General features: G+C 43.8%; 1 protein-coding gene and 1 long non-coding RNA gene across 2 annotated transcripts; both read right to left on the reverse strand.

Moving 5' to 3' along the window:
• Positions 1-14,094: 14,094 nt before the first annotated feature.
• Positions 14,095-15,060, reverse strand: LOC138839922 (melanoma-associated antigen 10-like). The gene has a single exon (XM_070039395.1). It carries the CDS (start codon positions 15,058-15,060, stop codon positions 14,095-14,097), a length of 966 nt encoding a protein of 321 aa, XP_069895496.1.
• Positions 15,061-15,200: 140 nt separating this feature from the next.
• On the reverse strand, positions 15,201-21,138 carry LOC138839681 (uncharacterized). Its single transcript, XR_011376010.1, has 5 exons — positions 21,097-21,138; positions 19,698-19,751; positions 18,664-18,700; positions 16,119-16,219; positions 15,201-15,276 (listed from the first exon to the last, which is right to left on the reverse strand). It is a non-coding gene; the product is annotated as an uncharacterized lncRNA (long non-coding RNA).
• Between the last annotated feature and the right edge of the window lie 4,796 nt (positions 21,139-25,934).

Consider the following 25,934-nt stretch of genomic DNA (forward strand, 5'->3'; position numbering starts at 1 on the left):
TTGAGGGCTGTGAATCAGATCTTTACTCTGGGGTTCCTGAGGGTTGAAACCTAGGCACTGAAAGTGGTCAAGGTTAGAGCTCATATGACAGAAACCCTAACTCTTCCTGATAGAAGGATTCACAATAGTCTAGATGCATCTCTGTTGTCACCTTTATTTTTACCTTTGCACATATGAATGTCTAGTCAGGAGAATGCTCTTTTGTGTCCTCCAAAACCTGAGGAATCAGAGCTTGGTTTTGTAATTTGCATATCTTAGAATTGGAGAATATCCTGCCTATGAGTGGTGGAGGTGAGACACTAGGGATGGAGATAAATCCCTTCCACCATTTGTGAATCCAAAGCCATCTAGGCATATAGTCAAGTGATTGCCCACTCAATATCCATGCATACTATATTTTAGGTCCCTTCTTATGTTTGAACTCAGGCCTTATGGTTTCTAGGCTGGTAACCTACCATGTCAGCCCTTTCTCACTTTCATTAGTTTATAAATAATTATGTGACTTCCATAGAACTACTTTTAACTGGTTGAGATGACATTTCCCTAACATTTTTGTACAGATTGGCCTAGAACCACGAACCTTGAAACATCACCTCCTGAAAAGCTATATTTCCATACATGAAACATCAGGTCCCAGTATCTATCTGAGGGGACTTAGAAGTAACAGACTTGTTTTGGGTCCTTGAAGGGAGATCCCACTGAGGTCGTATGATAGGAAAGTTCAGGGCCATATATTTGGCTATGAGAAAGCTTAGAGGGCAGAGAAGAACAACTCACATGATTTAGCAACCTTCATTAGTCTAGCTGCACCTCTATTATTATATAGAAGGGCTCCTACTCATCGGAAGTTTCCCTTCACCATTGATGAAACCTGACAATCAGACCTTGTTCTGAGATCTGCAGTTTAGCTAAATGGAGAGGCCACAAAGCCGTAAATGATGGAGATGAAAGCCTGAGGGTGTACAGAGGCCTTTCCCAAGTTAGATGGAGCTCAAATATCCAGGACACTTTATTGTCAATTCCTGACCCCAGAAGAATCCCACCTCTTCCTTCAGCCACAGTGGACCCAGGAAGTCAAACACTTAGTATTAGGGGAGCACAGTGAGTGTTCCATGAGACAGAAAGAAGTGCTGCATGAGTGTAGAACGTATCCCTGACATGTTTCCCTCAAGTTCAGGTTCCAAGTGTGGGATGCACTTAGAATATTTGTAGTTTCCCCTCTAGATAGGGCTTCTACTTGGCTCTTTCTTCTCTCATCTGGATATTTGATAATAATTTTTTTGGGGGGTCCGGTCATGGGCCTGAACTCTGGGCCTAGGCACTGTCCCTCAGCTCTTCAGCTCAAGGCTAGCACTCTACCACTTGAGCCACAGCGCCACTTCTGGCTTTTTTTTTTTTTTTTTTTTTTTTTTGCTTATGCGGTGCTGAGGAACCGAACCCAGGGCCTCATGCATGCATGGCAACAGCTCTACCACTGAGCCACCTTCCCAGCCTCATCTGGATATTTGATTCTTTTTTTTTTTCATCTGGATATTTGAAAGAGTCCAGGCCCTTCTCATCCAATTAACTCAGAACAAGGCTTTTTGACTACAGGGCATCTGAGACTGAAGTGCTTGTGGGGCTGGTCTTAGTTCATGCTCTTCAATATAGGACTGACAATGGGAATTCAGCTAGATTATTGTGGATCCCTCTATTACAGAGGAGGTAGTTCCCCTCTACACTTTAACCAATCACCTAGACCCTTATAGAGAGTCTTCTCAGCTTCGAGTTCCTCAGATTGAGACTATGCTTCCCACTATCCCATGTCATTAGGATAGATTGAGGAAGGATAGACCCTTCACCTGATCATGCCTGAGAACAGAGTGAAAATGGATTATTTGGGGACAATCCACTTAGTAGAGGTTCCCTCTGATATAGTAGTCTGCACCATAAGTCCAAGGCCCACAGCCCCAAAGTGTTACTCCTAAGGTACCTTCCGGGCAAGGTTATAACAAGATGGGTTAGTTAAGATAACAGTAAGGGTAAACAAAGGAGGAGGCTGCAATGCTTGGTAAGAAATGTACGCATTATCCTGCCAATGTAATTGTAACTCCTCTGTACAGTATGTTCACAAATAAAATTAAATTAAATTTAAAAAAAAGATAACATTAAATTGGGTAAAGGGTGGGGGAGTGCTGTTCTCCTTGATGCCTCCCAGAGTTCAGAGAAGACAACAGTGGTACAAGTGGATTTCTTTGGCTCTACCCCTGAGTTTGGACTTCCTTTATTAATCTATGCTCTCAACTGAAACCTGCTGATACCCAATGCCTCTCTCCTCAACATTATTAAATCTCTTCTTCATGGTCACGACATTCTGAAGTAAGGATTGGGATTGATATTGGGATTGTAACTGCAATATTTGCAAACCTTCCACCTTCCAGTGCTCACACTGTAACCTTGTCTTACCTAGACTTCTCACAGAGCCTTTGGTGCTTCTCAGAGGAACCTCGAACCAAGAACAGAAAGTGCTCTGAGACAGAAAGAATTGTGAGGATCTGGATAAGGTGGCTCATATCTGTTCACTATACGTGCCTACTAAGGAAACTGAGATTGGAGGATACAAAGCTTTAAGGCATGCACACGCAAAAGTTTAGGGAAAATCCATCCAGCATAGTAGTGTCATCCAAGATATAGAAATCACAATTAGGAAGACTGAGGTGTCTTAACAAAACAAAATAGACCCTGTTTGAAAAGTAATAAAAGACAAAGAGCCGAGAGAGTGACTGGAGTAGTCTAGTGCTTGCTTAGAAAACACAAAGATCTCAGGCCAAACAAAACAGCAATGAAAAAGAAAAGAAGAAGGAGAAGGAGGGAGAGGAGGTGGGGCACATGCCTGGTTAGATGTGTAGATGACCTTGAGGAATAACAGCCTTGCCTTAGCTGGCTTCTATCTAGAAGCAGTATTTAAGTGAGTACATTCTGTCTCCATCAGGATCTTACTTCCAACATTCAGATTTGTGGCTTCTATAATTTTCGGATCTGCAGATCTTAAAAGTCTCTCACTGCTATCATTTCCTGGGGCATAAAGGAGCATTCTCCTGACTAGAAGCCTACATGTGAAGGATGACAGAAGGGATATATCTAGATTACTGTGTGTCCCTCTAATAGCCATCAGGGCCATTTTAATATTTATAAGATCATTCATAGGCCACACAAAATTTTCAATATCAGCACACTGTAGTTAAGCAGTTGAAGAGAAGCATACACGTGTGTCCTCTGGTTTATAGAAAGATTAATGGACTTATATGGCTTATAGGCTGGACATTCTCCATGAGAAGGGAGCATGTTTCCTTTCACAACCATAAAATCTCATCTCGACCACTTATAGTGCATGAGAATCACCCTCAGAGGACAGTACAGCAAACATCTGACATCCAGGCTGCCCTGAGGCAATTGAGATGGGTGTTGGAATCTTATGGTCATTTACCTGAGTAGAAGCCCATTTGTGAAGGACTGAAAATTAGGGGTATCCTTGGATTATTTAGGTAACCTAAAACTGGGAGCATCTGTCCATGCTCTTTTCACACTTAGGCCCCTCAAAAAACCTAGCTCTGTCCCCTCAAAGAATTCCAAAATAGGGCTGTTAATCCCAAGGTCTCTTCAGGAGGAAAGAAGAGGCAAGGGATAGGTTGGGATGCTAGCTTCACCTGATGATCCCAGTGTGCTGAATTGGCCATAGTGGTGCAGATGGGTAATTGTGGGAATTTCCACTTGAGGGTAGAGCTTTTTCGGCTCACCCACTAATCTTAACTCTAATCTCATCTACACCCCCTCATAAGGCCCAGGCACTCTCTTTCCAATATTTCCCACAAAGACTTAGACCCTCTCCACACAAGATCCCAAATGACATGATTGTGAGCAGATGGGGAAGTCCCTCAAACCTGGGGAAATAGATCCCTGGGCACACAGATAACAGGGAAGGATGCCATTAGATTATTGAGGAGCCTTCTATCTGAGGAGTGAGTGATTCCTGTTGTCAAGCTAAGTCTTCATCTAACCACGTACAAAGGCAGGGACAGTTCCTTCCAGGGACCAAGGACCAAGCGTCTGTTTGCAAAGGATGTGGCCAAAAGTAGGGTTATGAAGTAGTGGACACATTCATCTGCACAGATAACCTGAGGTATCTGTGTAAGGCTATACTAGGTTGCAGATGAATTATTTAGTGTCTCTCCTGGGGAGAGGCCTTCCCCTGACCAAGCTATGTTCTCAGCCTGTGTCAGAGCCTTGCCTTCACTCTTGCAAGAATTTTAGAATAAAATGGCACCACCATGTTCCCATTTTTATAAACTTATAAAGAGGGAGGGGAGAGGAGGAGGAGCACTCTCCAGAGAGATAGCTTCAGGTGAAAATTTGAAAGCAGCAATATAGAAGGAGTACTTTAGGGCCTTCTGTGAAGGGGATTGGACTTCCTCTGTACAGTCAATCATCTTATATCAATCAGTTGAAAGTTCCTATCTTTCCAATTCACATACCTGCAAATATCAGAAGAGGTGAATGGGAAGATAGCTCTGATTGGTGGGTCTTATGGGGTCAGAAAGGGCCCTATCCTGACAAATAGTTCATATGTGCAGGAACAAGAACAAGAGTGCAGACTGTTTCAGGACTGTCATTTGGGCACTGGGCTCCTCCTAACTACCCTATGCTTGTACCTGGAGAATCCCACAGATTTCAGACTCTGTCTAGTCCATCCAAGTACTTCAGACCTAAACTGGATCTAGGATATTCCTTAGGTAAGAAAGCAAGGTGAGGTGCCAGGTGCTGGTGATTGAAAGCTATAATTCTAGCTACTCATGAGGCTGACATCTGTGGACAAAGGTTCAAAGCCAGCCTGGGCAAGAATGTTTGTAAAAATTGTATCTCTAATTAAGCACACACACAGGAATAAAAGCTCAAGGTCAGTGGCCAGGCCCTGAGTTCAAGCTTCGGGACTGGCACACACAGAAAAGTATTCACATTCTGTTTTGGGGTTTTTTTTTTTGAACTATGGAGGGGCCTAGGTAAGGAGTAAGGCAAGTGCCTGTGGAAATAATGCCTGAAGGCATGGAGGTGACCACAGGGGTGCTCCTGGAATATTAAGGGGCCCTACACCTAGAGTACTTCTACTTCAAATACCTACTCTTAGGGGACTTCCTCTGCCCCCTCTCAGGATCTGATCTCCTTTTGTCTGAGTTCAGACCTATCTGTTTTACAGATCAGGGACAGAAGAGGGCGCTCTGCAGACTAGAAGTCTCTTGAGCAGAGGTTAAAAGAGCACAAATCCAAGTTATTGTGTCTTTCTCTAGTGGAAGAGGCTCCACTAGAGGTGGCTCCTCTTACTATTCTAAGCCCTCACCTAGTGGCTTATGGAACCAGGTCTCTACTAGTTGTACAAAGAGAGCTTCGCTTTGACAGATCTGAATATGCAAATCTTATTTAGACAGAACCTCTCCCTGCCAATCTTCACCCTCCCCACTTTAACATACCAATCTCAGCAAAACAAGCTTCATTGTTACATTTTCACACATGTACATAAAGCACAGACATGTATCATCTTCATTGTATTCATATTTAATTTAACCAGATTAATCACACACACACATACAAACACACATGTGTACGAGTGCATGTGCTCGCTCAAGTGTGTATTTACATGTATGCCATTTAGATCTAGCATAAACCCATGAGAAAACCTATGACCTTTCTCCATATGTAATGTATGAAGATTCCTCCCTCCCCAACCTCCCCAGTGTTTGTTTTTATTTGGGTTCCTGAGGATTGCCTTTCTGACTTGAGTGAGATTGAATCTTAATACTATTTTCATTTGCATTTCCTTTACAACTAGGTTATGCATTTATTGGCCATTTGAACTTCTTCCTTTGAGAAGGAGGTCTGAAAACACTTGGCACTGTGTTTGAGGCTTTCTATACATTCTATGTGCCCTTACCTTCCCCCTTCAGAGCCTAAGCTCCTTCATTCAAATGATTTCAGTCCAAGACAGAAAATTCCAGGGTAAGTGAGATCCACAGATGTGTGGGTGAGGGATGGAAATACTGACCTAAAGATAAGTTATATGTCCCCCTCCAGGACATCCACGGGGCTTCCTATGCTCATCTTCATTCACCTGGAGCCCTCATAACATTCAGACCTTTCCTCTCCAAGGACTTCAGACCATGGCTGCAACTCAAGTCCCTTATGAGTCAAGGTAGACCTCATGAGGGCTGGAGTGGTGAGGCCTGACTCAGTTATCCCCAGGGTGCAAGGCTGCAGTTGGATTGTTTAGTGATCCTTTTCTGGGGGAGTGAGGTTTCCCCTGTTCAACTTCTGCTCTCAAATGCACCCTTAACAGAGGCAGGGTCTCTCCTTTACAAGTTACCTAAGTCAAAGTTTTGTTCTAGGATGGGTTGTGGGCTAATGACACCCACCCAGATTGCACTGTACTGATAACTTTGCAGCTGAATTATTTCAAAAAACCACTGCCTGGGGACAGAGGCTTCCATTGCACAACCTCTGCTCTATCTTGGGCCTCACACAGAAACCAAAGTCCCTCCCACCCTAGGAACACAAATCATACTCTGAATTCTCCAAGTTTTCTGAGTAAAAAGAGTGGGTAAGGGGAAGCTGGAAATGTGGCTAGCAAGAGAGAAACATAGATATCTGTAGGCATGCAGCATAAATGTATGGATACCCTCCACTGAAGGGAATTCTTCTCTATCCAAGCTCATAAACTCACCTCCAGTACTCCCAGAGTCCGGTCCTGTACACTTCACAGATCTGCAGACATCAGAAGGATCTGACTCCAGGCTTCCCTGCAGCACAAGTAACAGCTCTCTTGACTAGAGGCTCACTTGTGTGAAACTGACAAGGGCGCAGCTGGATTATTCTTGGTCTCTCTATCAAAGCAGACGTTGTTACTTTCTCCCAACTAAGCTCTCACATACCCTTATCATGTTAGGGCTTCTCCCTTTCAAGGACATCAGAGCAAGCCTATGACTCCCAAGTTGTCTTTTGCCAGAAGGAGGGGTTGGGAAAGAGTGGGGGCATCCACCTAATCAGAGGCTGTCTGAAGCAAGGTCGAACACACAATTGCAGATGGATGGTTGGGGGATGGTCCTTTGGGGTCAATTTCTGGGGCTCCCCTCTGCTTCAACTTGGACCCCTCACAGAGCCTGGGCCTCTCCCTTCCAAGTACCTCACACAAAGTCAGTGATGCACAGCTTTCTCTGAGTTCAAAGGAGGGATGTGAAAGAGCTGGGGCTGGAGAGAAATGTCTGCACTGAGACAGGGCCAGCTCGTCTAGCATCCAAAAATTATGTTTTATTTGTGTTTTGTTCTTCTTTGAGGTTGTTTTTAGCATGTACACATTCCTTGTTTTTGTCTCACCAAAGATATTCCCAACTATTGAGAAATGGCAAATCAAAGGGCTGGGAGAAGTAAGAAGAGTGGACTTCAGATAAGGTCTTTTCCTGTCAGCCCTCTTTATTACTATACTCTTATCTGGCCAACTACCATGTGCCCTTCACATGTGAAGCAAGTCTGCTTGGCCAGTCTAGTAGGACTGTTGAAAATTCCTTTTTTATGTTAAGGTCTGGCACAGGGACTTACAACTATAGTAAATAGTTCAGGCTGTCATTTCTAATGGCATTTGATACGAGCCCATCCCATGCTGGATTCTTGCTCATATTGTGATGGCTCTGTAAGACATATTAGAGAAACTGCAGTTCAGTTGGATATAGAATAGCTAATCACATCATGAATACAATTCAAGAATATTTCCCTCTTAGATGTCACTTTACAAAAATCTGATTCCCGAGAATTAACCAATGACAAATTCCTTTCCTCTCTCCCAGCTGCTTTCACATCCAGACTAAGATTCTCTCATTTTCTAAAATGTGTTTCTTTATTTTACTTGCTGCAAACTTGCTTCAAATCCATGCCTATACAGTGTTTCAATCATATTCAAACCCATCACTTTCCATTTGTGTTATCACCCCTCCATTACTATGTACCCTACAACCTTCTTTGGCAATCCACTATTCTGAAAGCTGCCTTTTCTGCCAGGTGCTGGTGGGTGGGTCATATCTCTAATCCTAGCTACTCAGAAGGCTGAGGTCTGAGGGTCATGGTTCCAATTCAGCCAGAGCAGCAAAGTCAGTGAGAGTCTTATCTCCAGTAATCACCATTAAGCCAAAAATGGAGCTGTGGCTCAAGTGTTAGAGCAGTAGCCTTGAGGAAGAGTCCAGGGACATTCAAGTCCCAGAACTAACACAAAAAATTAATTAAAAATTAATTAAAATATTAATTCAAATATGTTTTCAAAAAGCTGCCTTTTCTCTACAACACAAGGTGAAGCATAGGCTTCATTTCACACAGAGTAGTTACTATTTGAACCTAGAGCCCCTTACAGAAGCTTCTCAACTAATGCAAGGGAACCCCTATTGTCAGCTATTCACTGATGAGCTTCTCCTCAGGTGGGTGTCCTCAATACTCCCTCAGCATCTCCATTAGCATTAGAGGATCTAACAGCCATTTTCGTGGCCTAATACCTTTGGAGGTTTTGTTCCCAAGCACTGTAAGTGATGGTAGTGAGAGCTTTGGCTGGCAAAAGTAATGATACCACCTTCTGCTAGAGGGATCCATAATAATCAGGCTGCATCATGTCAGCCCTGCAAAGGTTGTTGTCTAGTTAGGAGAATGACCCTTTCTACCTCAGGAAACCCTGGAAACTAGAGCCTTGTTCTTACGCATACAACTCTAAGAACTAGAGAGGCTGCAGTTCGGTGAATGGTGGTGAGATGCTAAGGTAGAAGGTAGGAAGAGATGCACCTCAACCAATAAATGGCATGCATAGTGTTATGCTTGTGGTGCCAGGATTTTCTGAAGCAAAAAAGGAGGATCTAATTCCAGAAGCTTTATCAAATGAAAAGCTGGTCCCCTAGTCAAAAATGAGGAAAGGGAAAAGCATTGTTGTTGAGACTCAAGTATTAAAAGTATTAGAATAGCTGTCTATTTAGCACAAGCTCTTGAATTTAACCACAAGTACCAGAAAATACATACACAAATGTATAAATGTATATGCACACATGAGTACATATATACATGCATATATATATACATGCATAAATACAGGGAGTAATAGGGTAGTAGGCATTGGACAGAATAGAGGCCCTCAGGCTCAGAATGACAGAAGGGACACAGCTTGGGTTCTTAATGAACCCTCTGCCCTGGAAAGTGCTTCTTTTCCCCAACCTCAGAGTCTCATTTCCACAATTCACAGAGCTGAGAGCTCCCAACTTCTCTGACCTCCACATCTCAAAATGAATTGGACTCCTTTTTCCACGTGCTGCCAGCAGTTTTCCTGACTAGATACTCATATATGTAGTGCTGAAATCGAATCAAGCTGAAACTCCATTATTGGAGTCAGTCTACTAGAGGTGGGAATACTTTTCCTCAACAGTCTCTAATGTCTCATGTCAACCACTTATGATACCTAGATTTCTCATCTCTTAAAGCTGCAAAGCAACAACATAACTTCCAGGGGACCCATAAAGCAGGATTTGGTGAGGGTGCTGTAACTTAATTCACTTGTATAGATGTCTGCGGGCGCAGTTAATTATTTGGGGACATTTCTCACCTGCTGATGTGTATACTTCTGTCCACTCTTTGCTCTCATGTGGACCCCTTAGAGAACTCAAGACTCTGGGTATAAGAACTTTGGAGCAATGAGATTTTTTCCAGGGTGCTTCAGGGAGGAAGGAATGGATGAAGAAGAGGTGACCCCACAAAAATACACACATGTTAGAGGACTGACAAAAGTGTGCATCTGAATTATTTCAGAGCCTGCCACCTAGGGATGGTCCTCCCATAGTTCACCCACCCTCTTCTCTAACTTGGAGCTCTCTCAGAACCCAGGCACCTCCCATGCTAGGAACTCAGACCAAGATTGTGAATCAGCAAGTCCTCATGAGTTGAAACAAGGGGGACAGGGGAGTTGGCTATCAGGACCATAATGAGGAGAGAGGCCTCCTGGCACAGAGATTTCTGTAGGCATGAAACATGACTAGATTAATACCCTCTATTTTGTTGCTGGGGAAAGGTATACTCTGTCCAAAGTCTGTTCCATCACTCACAGAGTTTGGTCCTGTACCTTTCCCAGATCTGCAGACTTCAGAAAGCTCTGACTCTAGGTCTCCCTGGAATTCTTGTGACAACTCTCTTGATTAGAGGCTCATTTGTGCAAAACTAATAAGGATACAGCTGAATTATTCTTGTTCTGTCAAGGCAGAGGTTATTACTTTGTCCATACTCAGCTCTCACATAAACTCTTATGACATCAGGGCTTCTTTTCAAGGACACCAGAACAAGTCTATGACTCCAAAATTGCCTTTTGCCAGAAGCACAGGCCACACACTTGGAGGTATTGTAGACAAAGTTCCCATGTGCAAGACCAAGAAAAATAGCACAATTAAATGATTGTGGCTTTCTTGCTCTGTTGGAGCAGAGGTGCTTATAATCTAGCCTAAACTCATACATAACCCCTATGGAGCCTTGGCTTATTCCTTCTATGAGCCTCAGAACAAGACTATGATTCACAATGTCCACTTCCATAGAGGAGGATGTGGAGTGGTGGCAGCATTCAGTGGACCTGACTCTCTCTGAACAGGGCTGACAGCAGGGGTGCCCCTTGGATTAGTTGAGGCCTTCCATCTGCCTGGGGTACTTCTTCTGTCCTCTCTCTGCTCATAGCTGAACTCCCCAGTGTACCCAGGTACCACCTCCCCCCCCCAAATTCCAGAGCAAGGCTGTTATTCTCAGTGTCTCCTGAGGGGAAAAGAGGGTTGATGAAGGACTGGGGTTGCTGGCCTGACTTGAGGACCCTCAGTGTGCAGGGCTGACAACACAGAAGTAGTGGAATCATTTGGGGATTCTCACCAGGACTCAGGGCTTCTTCTATCCAGTCTCCCATCTCCTATGATCATCTCACAGAGACTGAGCTCTTCCCATCCATGTATTGAGAGACGACGAACCTCCAGATATCTCTAAAGCCTAAGCCCTGTTCAAGCATGGGAAGGCTGCTTCCCCGAGGAGATATGTCCTTGGGTGCATAGATGACAGTGGAGGTGCACTTAGATTATTGTGGATTGTGGCTCCCTCTATGTGAGCAGAGAATGAATGACATCTCTCACCAACCTAAGCTCTCATACCTAATGCGGCTGTGTTCATTCCTGTACAATTATCTCAGACCATAGCTACACTGCAACAACAGATTGAACTTGTGGTCTAGTGCTTTAGATATGCCATTTCATGGGTGGCTGATGATTTACCACTTGAGCTATATATCCAATCCAAAGTTTTGCTGGTTAATTAGAGATAAGAATCTTGTGGACTTTCCCACCTAGAATGATTTTGAACCTTGATCCTCATAACTCAGTGTCTTCAGTAGCTAGGTTTACTGAGATGAACCACTAACACCTCCTAAAGTGATGCATACATTTGTAGCACATTTAAGTATTTTTAAAAGCCTAAAACATCTTTAAAATGAGACAAACTAGATTTATCTTTGTGGTGATCTCTGAACCATAGGCTGAATTTTGCAAGAATCTGGGCACATATTTTTAGTTCTAGATTTTTCTTCAACAGGAACGAATTATTATTGTTTTTGTAGTTAAAACATGTAAGTCAGCCTAACAGTAAATATAGAAGCTGTGTATTAATTGAGAGAACTTTTAGCTGAAACCTGAGATTTGAATGGCTCCAAATGCGATTTTAATAGTCTCCCCAAGCTTAAGACAGTAAAAGATTGCTTTTAGGAGGCTCATTAAATTAAATGTTGTTTGGTGGATATTCTCTTACTCTCAAGTAACCAGGGATCCAAATTGTGTTCATCTTGGACTTCCTCCAGGTGAACACTGGGTTTTCATGCTTGCCTGTAGCTCTTCATTTGGAAAGCAAGTCTGAAAAGTCCTGTCTTGTAGGACTGCTCGACTGTGCCTTATATATGCCAAGCCTTAGTGTAGTGACTTGTGAGTGCTGGAACTCTAGTGAATGGCAGAGGCTCTCATTTCTAGTGACATCTGATCCTAGCCTTTCTCATACTGTAATTTTGTCCATGTTATCAATCTCCACCAGGATCTATCAGAGAATAAAAAATAAAACAAGGAGTAACTAATACAACTAGTTGAACTTCCATTAATAACATTCTGGGAAGGTTCCCTCTCAGAAGATACTTTGCAAAATCTGGTTGTAAAAAACTAATTTGTGGGGAATCTCCTAATATTTGGATCTAAATGCCCAACTTATTTCCTCCCTCTGATCTTTTCCCACCAGATTACCATATTTTTTCTTAAGAATAAGTTTCATTATTCTATTCTTATAACCTATATATTGAACTTTAATAATATTCAAGGACATAATCCTCTACTCTTTCACTTTTTCTCCAATTTAAAACAGTCCTCATTGTATATTTCGACAACTTTTTATGTTTTTTTTTTTTTGGGTCCGGTCGTGGGGCCTGAACTCTGGGCCTGGGCGCTGTCCCTCAGCTCTTCAGCTCAAGGCTAGTGCTCTACCACTTGAGCCACAGCGCCACTTCCGGCTTTTTTCTTTTTGCTTATGTGGTACTGAGGAATCGAACCCAGGGCCTCAGGCATGCAAGGCAAGCACTCTACCACTGAGCCACCTTCCCAGCCTTTTCATGTTTTATTATGAGATAAACTCTGTATATGAGAGAAAAGATGCATGATTGTCATTTCTGAATTTCTCTTTTCATATATCCTCATGATCTCTAGCTTCAACTGTTTCTGGAAAGGATAGGATGTCACTTTTATGGCTGAATTTTACTTCATTATCAATGACTTTATCCATTTCAACTCCAGTGCAACTGGCCAAATTATATTAGGTAGAAACTATTAAATGTCATTTGAACAGTCTGATCTGATTATCCCTGCCAGGTAAAAGAGCACCTGGCCTGGGCTCCTAAGCCTCACTTCATCACGTATTCACTCTTATCTCTCAGGATGCCTTGCAGATGGTGGGATAAGTCATATAGTTCTTTTGCTTCCTCTAATCACATCTCTCATATCTCCCCCAGGAGGAAATTCCTTTCTACTTTATCCAGCATCAGAAGTGCTCATAGCAGTTTTCCATTGCTTCTCAGGAATGTCACCATCTGAGAAGCTTGTCCTGGCCAATCTGAAGCTTTGCTATAATCAACTGCCAAAGAAGAAACTGCATTTTCTTCACGTCCCAAAATGAATTAGCTTAGGGCATTGACACTGGGCTGCTCTCCCCCTTGGAGTCCCAATTCCTCATCCCTTCATATCTTTTTTGAAGGAGGTCTCAATATCTCCTGACTAGACTGCCATTCAAGATGTCATCATACTGTGTGCGTAAGGGTTAACTGATCTGATCCTAGCCAATTATTATTTATCCCAATAATTAAAGGCAGAGGTTCAAATAAAGGTCTGAAGAAGAAATAAGACAAAGCAATGTAATGTTTATTAAGGTATAATTTCACATATGCAAACAAATGGTGAAAAAAATCCAAGTTAACACACAGAACTTTTAAAACCATAGGAAAGACAAAAGATGAAGGGTAGGCAAGAATTAACCTTCAATTATTCAATCCTGTAATCTGTTGTACTGCTATGTCCTTTCTCACTTCCTAGGTTAGCCCTACTCTTATGGAATATTATCCTGTTTCAGGTCACAAAGTAAAAATGGGTTCAACAAGAGGATGAAAATTTAGCAAAACTCACTCATAGGCTCTATTAGGAACAACCGGTATGTGGCTGCTGTTATTTGTAACTTTACGTTAAAGAAACCTTAGATTAAAAGCTGTATCTGAAAAATTCCAAAGAAAACAAAGTCATTTTCAAAGTCATCCCGAGTAGAAAATAAAAATTGTCTGTACTATGTTCTCCCCAAGAAACATGTGCATACTACTCAGAAAGCTACTCTCTAATCAGAAACTTAATGGAGCAGGAAAGTCTACTGATGTGATACTTATTTAAATATTCCCTTTACTTGGACTTCTTTTTCCTTTACACAACCCATCCCACCAGTTACCCTCACTTCAAATCACACATGGGCACCCCTCTGCTCCTCTCTCAAAGCCTCTTCATAGAGGGCCGAGAAGGACATTGGATCAATTCCACCAAAATGGGCACAGTGTACTAGGATTTTCATCTTGGTGGTTTCAGCACGGGCCCTTGGCCCCCACAGGAACTCATAGCAAGCAGGATCACTGCCTGGCACCTGCTGGTATTCCAGGTACCCCTCTCGAATAAAATCTTCCATGATCAGCCTCCAGGGATCTCCAAAGAGGCAGTGTTCCTTCCAAGCATACACCCCCATCATACTCAGTGCCTGCCACATAACCTCCTCCTTGGCACGGTTGCCCTCCGTAAAAATGATGGACAGAATGACTATCAGGAGGCCTGTCTTCGGCATGCCCTGGACATCAGTCATAATCCCATCATAAGTGAGCCCAGCTGCAATGTTAAGCACATAGGTGTGGAAGATGGGGTCCACTTCTTCTATATAAATACCAAAGATTAGGAGCATATAAGCACGTGCTCTGCCAAAGATGACAGAGAAATAATGATGGTGATGGGGGTTTATGCAACTCAGTAGTTCTTCCATGGTGACTGGCTGCCTCATCCAATACTTATGGAGCAAACAGGGAATTAATGCCACTGCATTTTGCTGCACGGATACAAGATCTATCGCACTGATTTGGGGGCACAGATTTTCCCCTTGCTGGTTTTCAGCTGCATCATTGAATTCGCTCTGTGAACTGGATTCCATGGAACTAGCAATCTGAGGATTGGGGCTACAATGTTGATTCCCAGTGGCAGAGGACTCCACTGTCTTGTTCAGAGGAGTAGACTCAGCATTACAGGCCTCTCTAGCACTGGGGATCAACTCACCCACCAGGCCTGTGTTTTCCGGGACCATAGGAGTAGAAGAGGAGCTAAGGGCTATGGCATCCTCTTCCTGAGCCTGGGGGACCTGCACACCCACCAAGCTTGCTGGTACCCTCATTGTGGTGGAGACCACAGGAGCAGAAGAAGAGGTGATCGGAGTTGCTCCCCCTTCTTCAGCCTGGGGGACCTGCCTATCCACCAGGCCTGCTGACTCTGTTTGGGCCTGAGGGTGTCCCTCAAGCTCATAGAGCTGGCTCTTCTGATTATGAGGCATCATGACTTCAGGACAACAGGCAGAAGATGGACAGGCACTCAGTGATGGAGATTCACAAGCCTGAGGGTGAGAGAGAACATGTGAGGAGTTCCAACTTGAGAACTGCCCTCTTGGTGACTCTCACATGGCTTATCACAAGTATTTGTTGCTTTAGGACTATACTGGATTCCATCTCTCTGTTATACTCATTGCCTGAAGCCTGAGGGATAAGTGCAAAGCTCATAGGGTATAGGGTGCTAAGCAAGCCTGTGGCTCTGTGTGTGCTGATAGGGTATATGGAGCTGGACAAAGTGAGTTTCCTTGTGTTCTGAGGTAGATGGGGCCGGTGGTGCCAATTCATAATATACACGTTGTCTTTACACCAGCCCTGCCTGGGAATTATCTGCTGGGTCACATAAGGACATTTGATCAGAAAAAGACCTTTACTTTCTGGTCCCTGAAGCATGTACAATAGGCACTGAGTCAGGCCTCTCTCCCTTGGGCTGCAGCATATAAGGGAAGACCAAATGGAAGAGTGGCTCCATTCTGAGTTCTCCACTATTCTGCAATAGATGGCATCCTTACTTAGTCTGGTGTTCCCAAGATCCCCTGGAATGTTTGAGCCACACTCCTCTGCTAGCCTGAGACCTCAGACCAGACTCAGTGACAGAACTAAAGAAGGTGCTAGGCCTTAAATATGACAGTAAGAGATGTGAAAATTATTATGGACTATGTGGAGGGAAGGCTGGCTCAGTACTTGCCTGCTTAAGGGAAATATTGGAAGCTCTCCTTTTGATTGCTCAAGACCATCTCTTATGCCTAAACTTAATTGCTCTTAAACAACAGAAGAAGTGGAGTTGTACAGTCCTCCCACAGTCCCTAAGTTTCTTCATACAGCTTAAAATTGTTCCATCTTTCCTCACCTTGATTCCCAGCAAACCCTGGACACTTTTCTCTGCTGCCCTGGTGTGGCTTCCTCTGGTCAGATGACTCTTCCTGCTGTAAGTCTTCACCTCTCTGATGCCTAGGAGACAAAAGGGAGGATGCAGGCATTTCTCAAGGCTGACAGAAGCAGCAGAGTTCAGGGGCCCTTTTTGCATTCCTCTTTCCTCCTCACAAGGCCTAGACTCTTTCCATCTGTTACCTGCTCATCCATGCCTTGCACACCAAGGTCACCATCTCTCTCATTCCCACCCCAACCCTGAGTACAAAGCCAACTATGGCATCTCTTCTCCAGTGCTACCTGGAGCACACCTAGAATGACAGGAGGGTAAGGTTTTCACTATCTTGGATTCTTAGATCTCCCTAATGGCTGAGCTGAGGAGAAGCAAACACCCCTCAGACCAAGGCCCCATATCTTCCTGCCACTAGTGCTCGAGGTAGAAAAGAATGTGCCCTTAAAATTGCTGCTCTTCCCTGATTCTTCCAATACTAAGAACACATGGAGGTCCTCCTATGTCTCTGTTTTACTCCTTGTATTTTGCCCTTGACTCCAGGCAGGAGTCCAACCACTCTCACAAGTTTAGTTTTCCTATCTCAGATTGCAGAGTTAGCAGAAGGCCATGATTTCAATTAAAGGTAAGGGCCTCAGTCCTGCCTCATCTCTTTCCTAGAATCTCTACAGGATCTGGGCCCCTACTTATGCTGAATCAGCACAGCAAACATCTAACATTCAGCCTACCCCTGAGTCAAGTGAGAATCTTATGACCATTTATGTGAGTAGAAGGCTATTTGTAAAGGGTTAAAAATAGAGGTTCCCTGGGATTATTCAAGGTACTTCCTCTCATCATACTCTAGACCTCACAGAATGCCTAGGAATCTCCCCTCAAAGGATTCTAGAGCAGGAGGAGCACAGGTACCTCCTATTCTAGTATTTCAGAGGAAGACTGTGACCCTCTCAGGTTCCCTGAATTACAAGGTTATGGCAGCAGGAGCAGGGTGTGGCAGAAGGAAAGAATTCCAGAGCAGGAGGAGCACAGGCGCCTCCTATTTTAGCATTTCTGAGGAAGATTGTGACCCTTGAAGGTTCTCTAAATTACAAGGGTATAGCCTGAGGAGATAAGCCTGGGCACATAGATAAGAGAAGTGGTGCAGATAGGTTATTGTAGGTCCCTGTCTGAGAAGGAGAGTGATTGCTCTTGTTCAAGTTAAGTTCTCATCAAACAACTTATAGAGCCAGGGCCATTCCCTCTAAGGACTTCAGTCCAAACGTATGTCTCTAAGGGATATTGTGGCTAAAAGGGCCATTAGGAACCAAGATTTAACCCAACTAAATATACCTATAACAAGTAATGAAATAGAAAGGACTTCTCATCCAAAAAAAGCCCAAGACCGCATGGATTCACAACCCATTCTTCAAAGGCCTTAAAAGGAGTACTCACTCCTGTACTCCTCAAACTCTTCAATGAAATAGAAAGGGGAAGATCACTACCAAACTCATTCTATGAAGCCAGCATAACATTCATCCCCAAACCAGATAGGGATCTATCCAAGAAAGAGAATTACAGACACATTTCTTGGATGAAAATTGATACAAAGCTTCTCAATAAAATTCTGGCCAACTGAATTCAACAACTAAGCACCAAAATCATGCATTATGATCAAATGTGAGTCATTCCAGGGGTACAAAGCTGGATCAATATACCTAAGTCAATTAATATAATTCAACACATCAACAGAAGCAATGACAAGAACCACATGATCATCTCAATAGATACAGAAGAGAAAAAAAATTGACATGTTTCAACACCCCTTTATGATAAAAGCTCTGCAGAAGCTAGGAATGAAGGACCTGCTTCTCCCTTCTTGACCCAATCTTTTTAGGTATCTAAAGAAGAATATGAAGGATTGAGTCCTGCCTTTTCCCCAGGGTCAAGCAAAGCACCAAAGGAAGATATGCATAGGAGTGGATCACAAAGGCTCACTAGCTTATGTGCATATGATCATATAAAATAATGCTTTATAAAGTGAACTCAAAGACAAGGAAACAAGAGTTTTTTTTTAGTTGCTGTTGTTGCTGTTTTTGTTTTGATTTCCTTTTTTTTTTTTTTTTGTTGGTCGTGGGGCCTAAACTCTGGGCCTGGGTGCTGTCCCTCAGCTCTTCAGCTCAAGGCTAACACTCTACTACTTGAGCCACAGCATCACTTCCGGCTTTTTCTGTGTATGTGGTGCTAAGGGATCAACACAAGGCCTCATGCATGCAAGGCAAGCACACTACCACCAAGCCACCTTCCCAGCCCAATTTTCTTTTCTTTTCTCTTGTTTGTTAGTTTGTCTTAGGGACGGTAAATGGGGCCCAGAAAAGGCAGAACAAAGTGAGCAAATACAACAACAATACTCACTAGACATTATGTGGAAAATGAAGTGTGTATCTTGTGGGTGGGGATGAGAGGGAAAACCTGAGAGAGAGCAAGGAAAGGCACCTTTACAATAAAATAAAAATTTCAAAAAAAGAATTGTATTTCTTACCTGATTCATGTACTTGTAATCCCTCTGTGTATCACCTCTACAATAACAATAAAATAAAAATTAGAAAAAAGACTCTATTTTCTAACAACAACAACAAAAAGAAGTGGTGGATGTGTACACCTGCACAGATACTCAGTATGTAAGGCAAAAAAATGAAGAGAAAAGGTGAAGATGGATTTTTTAGATTCTTTCCACTGAGGGCCTTCCTATATTCTACTGGCCCTTACTCTTGTCAAGGATTTCAAAACAGGAATAGGAGTCCTACAGTTCTCTGGTTGGGGGGGGGGGGGGAGAGTGTACTCCTATGAGATAAAAATTTAATAAAAGACTTGAAAGCAGGGTGCAGCCAGAGTATTTCGGGACCTTCTATCAATGGAGGTTGCTGTTTCTATATGGTCTCAAGAGTCTCATCTTGCCAGGTCCTAGTGGTTCATGTCTGTAACCCTTGCAACTCATGAGGTTGAAATATGGGGATCACAGTTTGAAGCCAGTAGGGGCAGAAAATTCTGTCTAAAAAAGGACAGCCAGCCAGGTGCCTGTGGCTCACGCCTGTAATCCTAGCTACTCAGGAGGCTGAGATTTGAGGATCGCGGTTCAAAGCCAGCCCGGGCAGGAAAGACTGTGAGACTCCTATCTCCAATAAACCAGTAAAAACCAGAAGTGGCCCTGTAGTAGAGCACTCGCCTTGAGCTGAAGAGCTGAGGGACAGCACCCAGGCCCAGAGTTCAAGCCTCATGACAAAAAAAATGAAATAAAAAAGGACAGCCAGAAGTGAAACTGGATGCTAGTGACTCACACTTGTAATCCTAGCTATTCAGGTGGCTGAGATCTGAGGATCATCCTTTGAAGCCAGCTGGGGGGAGGAAAATCTATGAGATTCTTGCCTCTTATTAATCACCAAAAGAGCCACAAGTGGAGATGTGGCTCTAGTGGTAGACATCTACCCTTGAGCAAAAATGCTATGGGACAGTGCACAGGCCCTGAGTTCAAGCCTCAGTACCAGCGTGGAGGGGTATAGGGAAGGAAAGTCTCACCTCCACCAATCACAGAGTTTCAACTTTCCTCCACCTCCACTTCACTTTGTAGACCTGCAAATATCAGAAGAGCAGAAATGAGAAGATGGCTCTGATTGGCTGGTTTCATAAGGCACAAGAAGTACTGAAGAGCAGGTTACTAGTGCACGAGGAAGTACATAAGCCAGCACACAAGCAAACAAGCAAGCACACAAGTGCAAGAGTGCAGGGTGGAAGACTTTCGAGGGCACCATTGGGGATACCGCTCCGTGTAACTCTCTACTTGTACCTGGAAAAACCTGGCTTTCAGAGAACCCCACCAGTCCATCCAGGTACCTCAGACCTAGACCTAGACTTTCCTCAGGTAAGGATGCGGTGGGGGAGGGGCACGATGGGTGAGGGGTGGGTGCGAACTTGTGGTGATATGTCTCAAGATGCAGACATGCCCCATTTTCCTCAGGTACAGACAGGACGGTAGGGGAGGGGCACAGTGGGGAGGGGTGGGAAGCCAACCTGTGGTGATATGCATCAAGGTACATAGAAACCAAGATTTTCTTCGAGTAAAGAATTAGCAGTGGGAGATAGGCAAGGGGAGGGGTGTGCTGCATTCCTATGCCCAAAGATACCCACATTTTCCTTGGTTGCAGACAAGGCAGGTTTGAGAGCAGTATTGTGGGGGAGGAGTAGGCCACAAACCTGTGGCTATAGGTCTCAAGGCACAGTTAGACTAGACATGACAGTTGAGAGGGGGCACGTTGAGGGAGAGGCACGGTGGGAGAGATATAGACCATGAATCTGTGGGGATCCGCCTAAAGGTCCAGAGATACCCCCATTTTCCTCAGCTAAAGAGTCCGCAGTTGAGAGTGGGTGTGGTGGGAGATGGGCGAGGTAGGAGGGGTAGGCCGCGAACCTGTGGCAATGTGTCTCGAGGTGCAGAGATACGCCATTTTCCGCACCTAAAGTTTCGGCAATGGGGGAGGGGCACGATGGGGGAGGAGTAGGCCACAAGCCTGAAACGATTTGTCTTTAGACGCAGATGTACTCCATTTTCCGCAGCTAAAGACTCTGTAGTGGGGAAAGGAAGAGGTGGGGGAAGGGTAGGCCACGAACCAGTGGCGGCGATACACCTCAAGGTGCAGATACCCCATTTTCCTCGGGTAAACAAACGGTGATGGGGAGAGGTCAAGGGAAGGATAGGTCGCAAACCTATGGTGATATGACTCAGGGTGCAGAGATACCCAATTTTCCCCAGCTAAAGACTCCGCAGTGGGGGAGGGTTGTGGTGGGGGAGGGGCACGATGGGGGAAGGGTGGGCGGGAACCTGTGGCGGTTATTCCTCAAGGCGCAAAGGCCACGAGGTTGAAGCTAGACTATCAGGAAATACTAGACCTGGTGGCCAGGTCTTCTAGTGGGGACTCACTCGGCCCTCCTCCAGGTCTTCCTTGCAGCAGCTCCAATTCCGTCTCTCCGCTTCTCTGACTCCCGTCTTCTGAGGCGTGTGGCCTCTCACAGTAGAGGGCGCTCTGCAGACTGGAAGCCTCCTGAAGGGAGCCAAAGAGAACATGAGACAAGAGTCCAGATTATTGCAACGCCCTCTTTTGTAGCGTCCCCTAGTGTTGTGGAGGTGTTTGCACTCCACATCCTAACCTTTCACTAGAGGCTTATACAACCTTGTCCTCTCCCCAACAAAGTACTCAGACCAAGCTTTACCAGTGTATGGAGGAGGCGTGGACTGGTCACCTGATCACAGGTAAACAGGGCTGAAAACAGTGGTGCAATTGGTTTCTTTGGGGCACCTTGCCTGGTGGTGGGACCTCCTTTACTCACTGTCTGCTCTCATCTGTACCCACACAGAGCCTGGGACTTCCTATCCAAGGAGCTGAATCCAAGACTAAGAACACCAGTATCCTTTTAGTTATCAGAAGGCTGGAGGACGGTTGAAGTCCCTTGGCAGAGATAATTAATAACTAGGCCTCCTAGTTATCCAGGTAACTGCAGAGGCACCATTGAAATACTTCAGGATGAACTGTCTGGGTTGGGAACTTCCTTTTATTTTTTTTTTCTTTTTTGGGTTGGTCGTGGGGCCTGAACTCAGGGCCTGGGTGCTGTCCTTCAGCTCTTCACCTCAAGGCTAGTGCTCTACCACTTGAGCCACAGCACCACTTCTGGCTATTTCTGTGTATGTGGTGCCGAGGAATCGAACCCAGGGCCTCATGCATGTGAGGCAAGCACTCTGCCGCTGAGCCACCTTCCCAGCCCTGGGTTGGGAACTTCTTGTCCAGTTTCATTCACCTGTTGACATCAGAAATTTCCTTTTTTGTGTGTGTATACCAGTCTTTGGGCTTGAACTCAGGGCCTAGGGTACTATCCTTTAGAGCTTTTTAGATCAAGTCTATAGTTTAACAATTGACTCAGCCCTACTTCTGGTTTTTTGGTGGTTAATTGGTGATCAGAGTTTTACACTTTCCTGAGGGGTTAACTTTGAACTGCAATCCTTAGATATTAGCTTCTTGAGTACCTAGGATTACAGGTGTGAGCCTCTGGCACCCAGCAGAAGTTTTTTTTTTAAATACTTGTTGTATAAGGGGACTTCATTTTGACATTTTGACATGTCTCTATATGCCTACCTTAATCACACATACATATGAAGCATTTTTACATATTCATCCACCTTCATGCTCTTGGTTTAACTGCCTCTCACCAGCTAATATCTACATCCCTCCAGAAAAGACCTGTTTCACCTTCCTTGTCAATTTTGTTTAAATTGATCTTAATTGTTTAAAGAGGTTAACCACTGTCTAATATAATCTATCTATCTCTATATTGTTTTAATCAGTTTCATCATATATATATATACATCTATATACATATACATATGTACATATATACACATACACATACATACATACACATGCATACATATATGCATACACACATATATATACACACAAATATATACAGCATTTGTCTTTTGGAACCTTACTTACTTTGCTTAATACAATGTTTTCCAGATTGATCTATTTCCCTGAAAACAACATAATTTCATTCCTCTTTATGACTGAATAATACTCCATTGTATGTATATACATACACACACATCAAAATTTCTTGACCTATTCATTAGTTGTAGGGTATCTTGGCTGTTTCCTTAACTAGGCTATTGTAAATAGTGCAATGAATATGGGTCTCCTGGTGACTCTAATATCCTTATTTGGATTCCTTTAGATAACCCTCAGGAGGGGCTTGGCTAGGTTGTAGGATAATTTTATTTTTAGGTTTTTGAGGAACTTTTATATTGATTTCCATAGCAGTTATATTAGTTTACAGTAACACTAACAACATATAAAGGTTCCTCCCCTACCTATCCTGGCTAGCATTTGGTTTTGTGTTCTTAATGATGGCTGTCTTGACTAAAGTGAGATTAAATCTCAATGTCAGGCCAGTGGCTCACACCTGCTACCCTTGAGCTAAAGAGCTCAAGGACAAAGCCTAGGCCCAGAGTTTCAAGCCCCATAACTGACCAAAAAAATAACTCAATGTCATTTTGATTTACAATTTCTTTATAGCATTTCTTCATGCATTTATTAGCCATTTGTACTTTGTTTTGCAAAGTGTGTTGGAGATCTGTTTGTAGGGCTGAAAACACTGGTGTTAATTTTAAAACATGATCTTCTGTTACTGGGTTCAGTCTAGTCACCATCTGTGCTTCATCCTATAGTGCCTAAGTGCTTCCATTATATGGATCTCAGTCCACACAGAGAACCCTAGGGTACCCAATATATAACCTTAAGTAGGTAATGAGTTGGAGATACTCATATGAAGTTATAAGCCCCCAAAACATCTACAGGTCTTCACCTTCTGTGTTCACATGGACCCTCCCAGAGTTTGGACCTCTCTGTTTCCGAAGAGATTAGACCAAGCATGCAACCTGAAGGTAAGAGTCTGCTATGGTTATATATGTGTGGTCTGCTCTGATGCCCCCCATGGTGCATGGCTGATAGCAGTGTTGCAGGTAGATTATTTGCTAACCCTTTGCCTGGGTTGAGACTACCACCACTTCTCTTATTTTGACCCCTAATAGAGTCATGACTTCTTCCCTTCCAGTCACCTAGGCTAAGGTTTGTCTCTGTGGTCAGCAGAGGCTAATGTCAGGTATGGAGGAGGGCTAAGTGGGTTTTCCTGAGCAGATGACTTCCGGTACAGGGTTGATCATTGTAGTATAGCTGGAATATTTAGCACTTCTCACTTGAGAAGTGTGACTTATCTCTAGTCTGGAATCTTTTCTTACCCGGACATCTCACAGATCTCTCACCTTTCCTCATACAAAGGAATGAGCAAGACTATGAACCTTAGAGTCCACTGACTTAAAAGGAGGTATTGGGAGATATGTACATTGGCTCACACTTGTAAACCTAGCTGCTGTTGAAAGTGAGGTTGGTAGATTATTAGGCTGATGGGGATAAAATATTACTGAGATCTCATCTTGTCAAATTATAAACAATCTAGGCACAGTAACATGTACTGTCATAACAGCTATGTGGAAAGAAAAATTAGACTAGATAAAAACTGGTACTATAATCCCAAAATAATAAAACTAAAAAGGGCCTTCAGCTGGACACTGGTGGCTCATGGCTGTTACCCTGCTATTCATGAGTCAGATGTGAAAATCAAAGTTCAAAGCCAAGCTAGGCGCTAGTGGCTCATGCCTGCAATCCTCCCTACTCATGAGGCTGAGATCTAAGAATCATAGTTCAAAGCCAGCCCCAAAAGAGAAAATCCATTAGACTCATCTCTAATTAACCACCAGAAAACCTGAAGTGGTGCCGTGGCTCCAAGTGGTAGAGAGCTAGCACTGAGCAAAAAGAGCACAAGCATAGTGCCCAGGCCCTGAGTTCAAACCACATGACTGACCAAAAAAAATTTTTTAAAAAGGTTCAAAACCATCCCAGGCTGGAAAGTTCATAAGATTCTTATTTCCAATTAACCACCAAAAAGCTTTAAGTGGAGCTGTGCCTTAAGTGGAGTAGCACCAGCTGTGAGCAAAACAACTAAGGGACAGCATCCAGGCCCTGAGTTTAAGTCTCAGTACCAGCACAGGAAAATATAGTTGGTAGGAGGGGCTTGAAATGTGCCAAATATTAGAGTATCTGCTTATCAAGCACAAGACTCTGAGCTCAAACCCAAGTATTAGCATTGGCAGTGTTCAATTATCTCTTCTTCCAAGATCTGAAGACTTTAGGTTATTCCCAGGGTTCTTTAGTGCTAAAGGGTGTGCACTTATGACTAGGATCCCAATTATGCACAACTGACAACAGGGATGGAGCTAGATTGTTATGAATCATTCTGTCAGGGGAGAGGATAGTTTCTGCCTAGTCTAAGCTCTCACCTAATGTCTATGGAGCTTAAGATTCTTCCATCTGGCTCCACTTTGGTGGTTCACACCTATAACCCTAACTCAGGAGGCTGAAATCTGAGGAACATGGTTCAAAGCCAGGCAGGGGAAGGAAAGTTCTTAAGATTCTTATCTCTAATTAACCATCAGCTGTGGCTCAAAGTGGTGGAGATCTCAGGGACAGCACCCAGCACCTGAATTCAAGCCTCATGACTGACCAAAAAAGATCCTTCCATCTAAGAATTTCAGATTCCATCTATGAATCTCAGAAAAGGCTATGAGTCACAAGGTCTCCTTCCAACAAAGCAGAGGTTAGAGTGTTCACCTGACTAAGCAACCTTTGTATAGAGCAGAGGACATTGGCGCACATGGAATATATGGACACCATCCATTGGGTTCATGGGCTTCCTCCATTCAAAAATGTCTTCTCACCTGCACCATTACAGATCCCCTTGCAAGAAACTCAGTGTAAGACAGGGAATCCCAAAGTGCCTGAGTTACAAAAAAGAGTAGTAGAGGGACTGAGATACTGGTATGAAAAAAATATCCCTAGTGTTGTCTATTGTTAGCTAAGCATCCTCTGTATATGTGTACTCACATCTGGAACACTTCCAGTGTTCTGGGTTCTCTGCTCCAAGGACCTCAAACCAAGGCTGTTACTCCCAGGATTCTTTGAGCAACAATGTAGGGGACTATGGACTGACCTGATACTCCTTCCCTAGAGTGCAAGGCAGAGTGGATTATTTCACACCGTTCTCCTTGGAGATGGGGGGAGGGGTTTCCTCAGCTCAATCTCTGCTCTCACTTGGATCCCTAATTGAGCCAGGTTAAGACTTGTCTCTGGGTCACAGGACAAGGGTTTGGGG

This window comes from Dipodomys merriami, unplaced genomic scaffold (genome assembly GCF_024711535.1).
Source record: "Dipodomys merriami isolate MVZ:Mamm:240054 unplaced genomic scaffold, mDipMer1.0.p SCAF_3, whole genome shotgun sequence".
In the NCBI taxonomy this organism is placed as follows: domain Eukaryota; kingdom Metazoa; phylum Chordata; class Mammalia; order Rodentia; family Heteromyidae; genus Dipodomys; species Dipodomys merriami.

What these genes read in the sequence shown, in the direction of transcription:
- LOC138839922 (XM_070039395.1), bottom strand. Translation starts at nt 15,060, where the DNA reads ATGAGGGTACCAGCAAGCTTGGTGGGTGTGCAGGTCCCCCAGGCTCAG.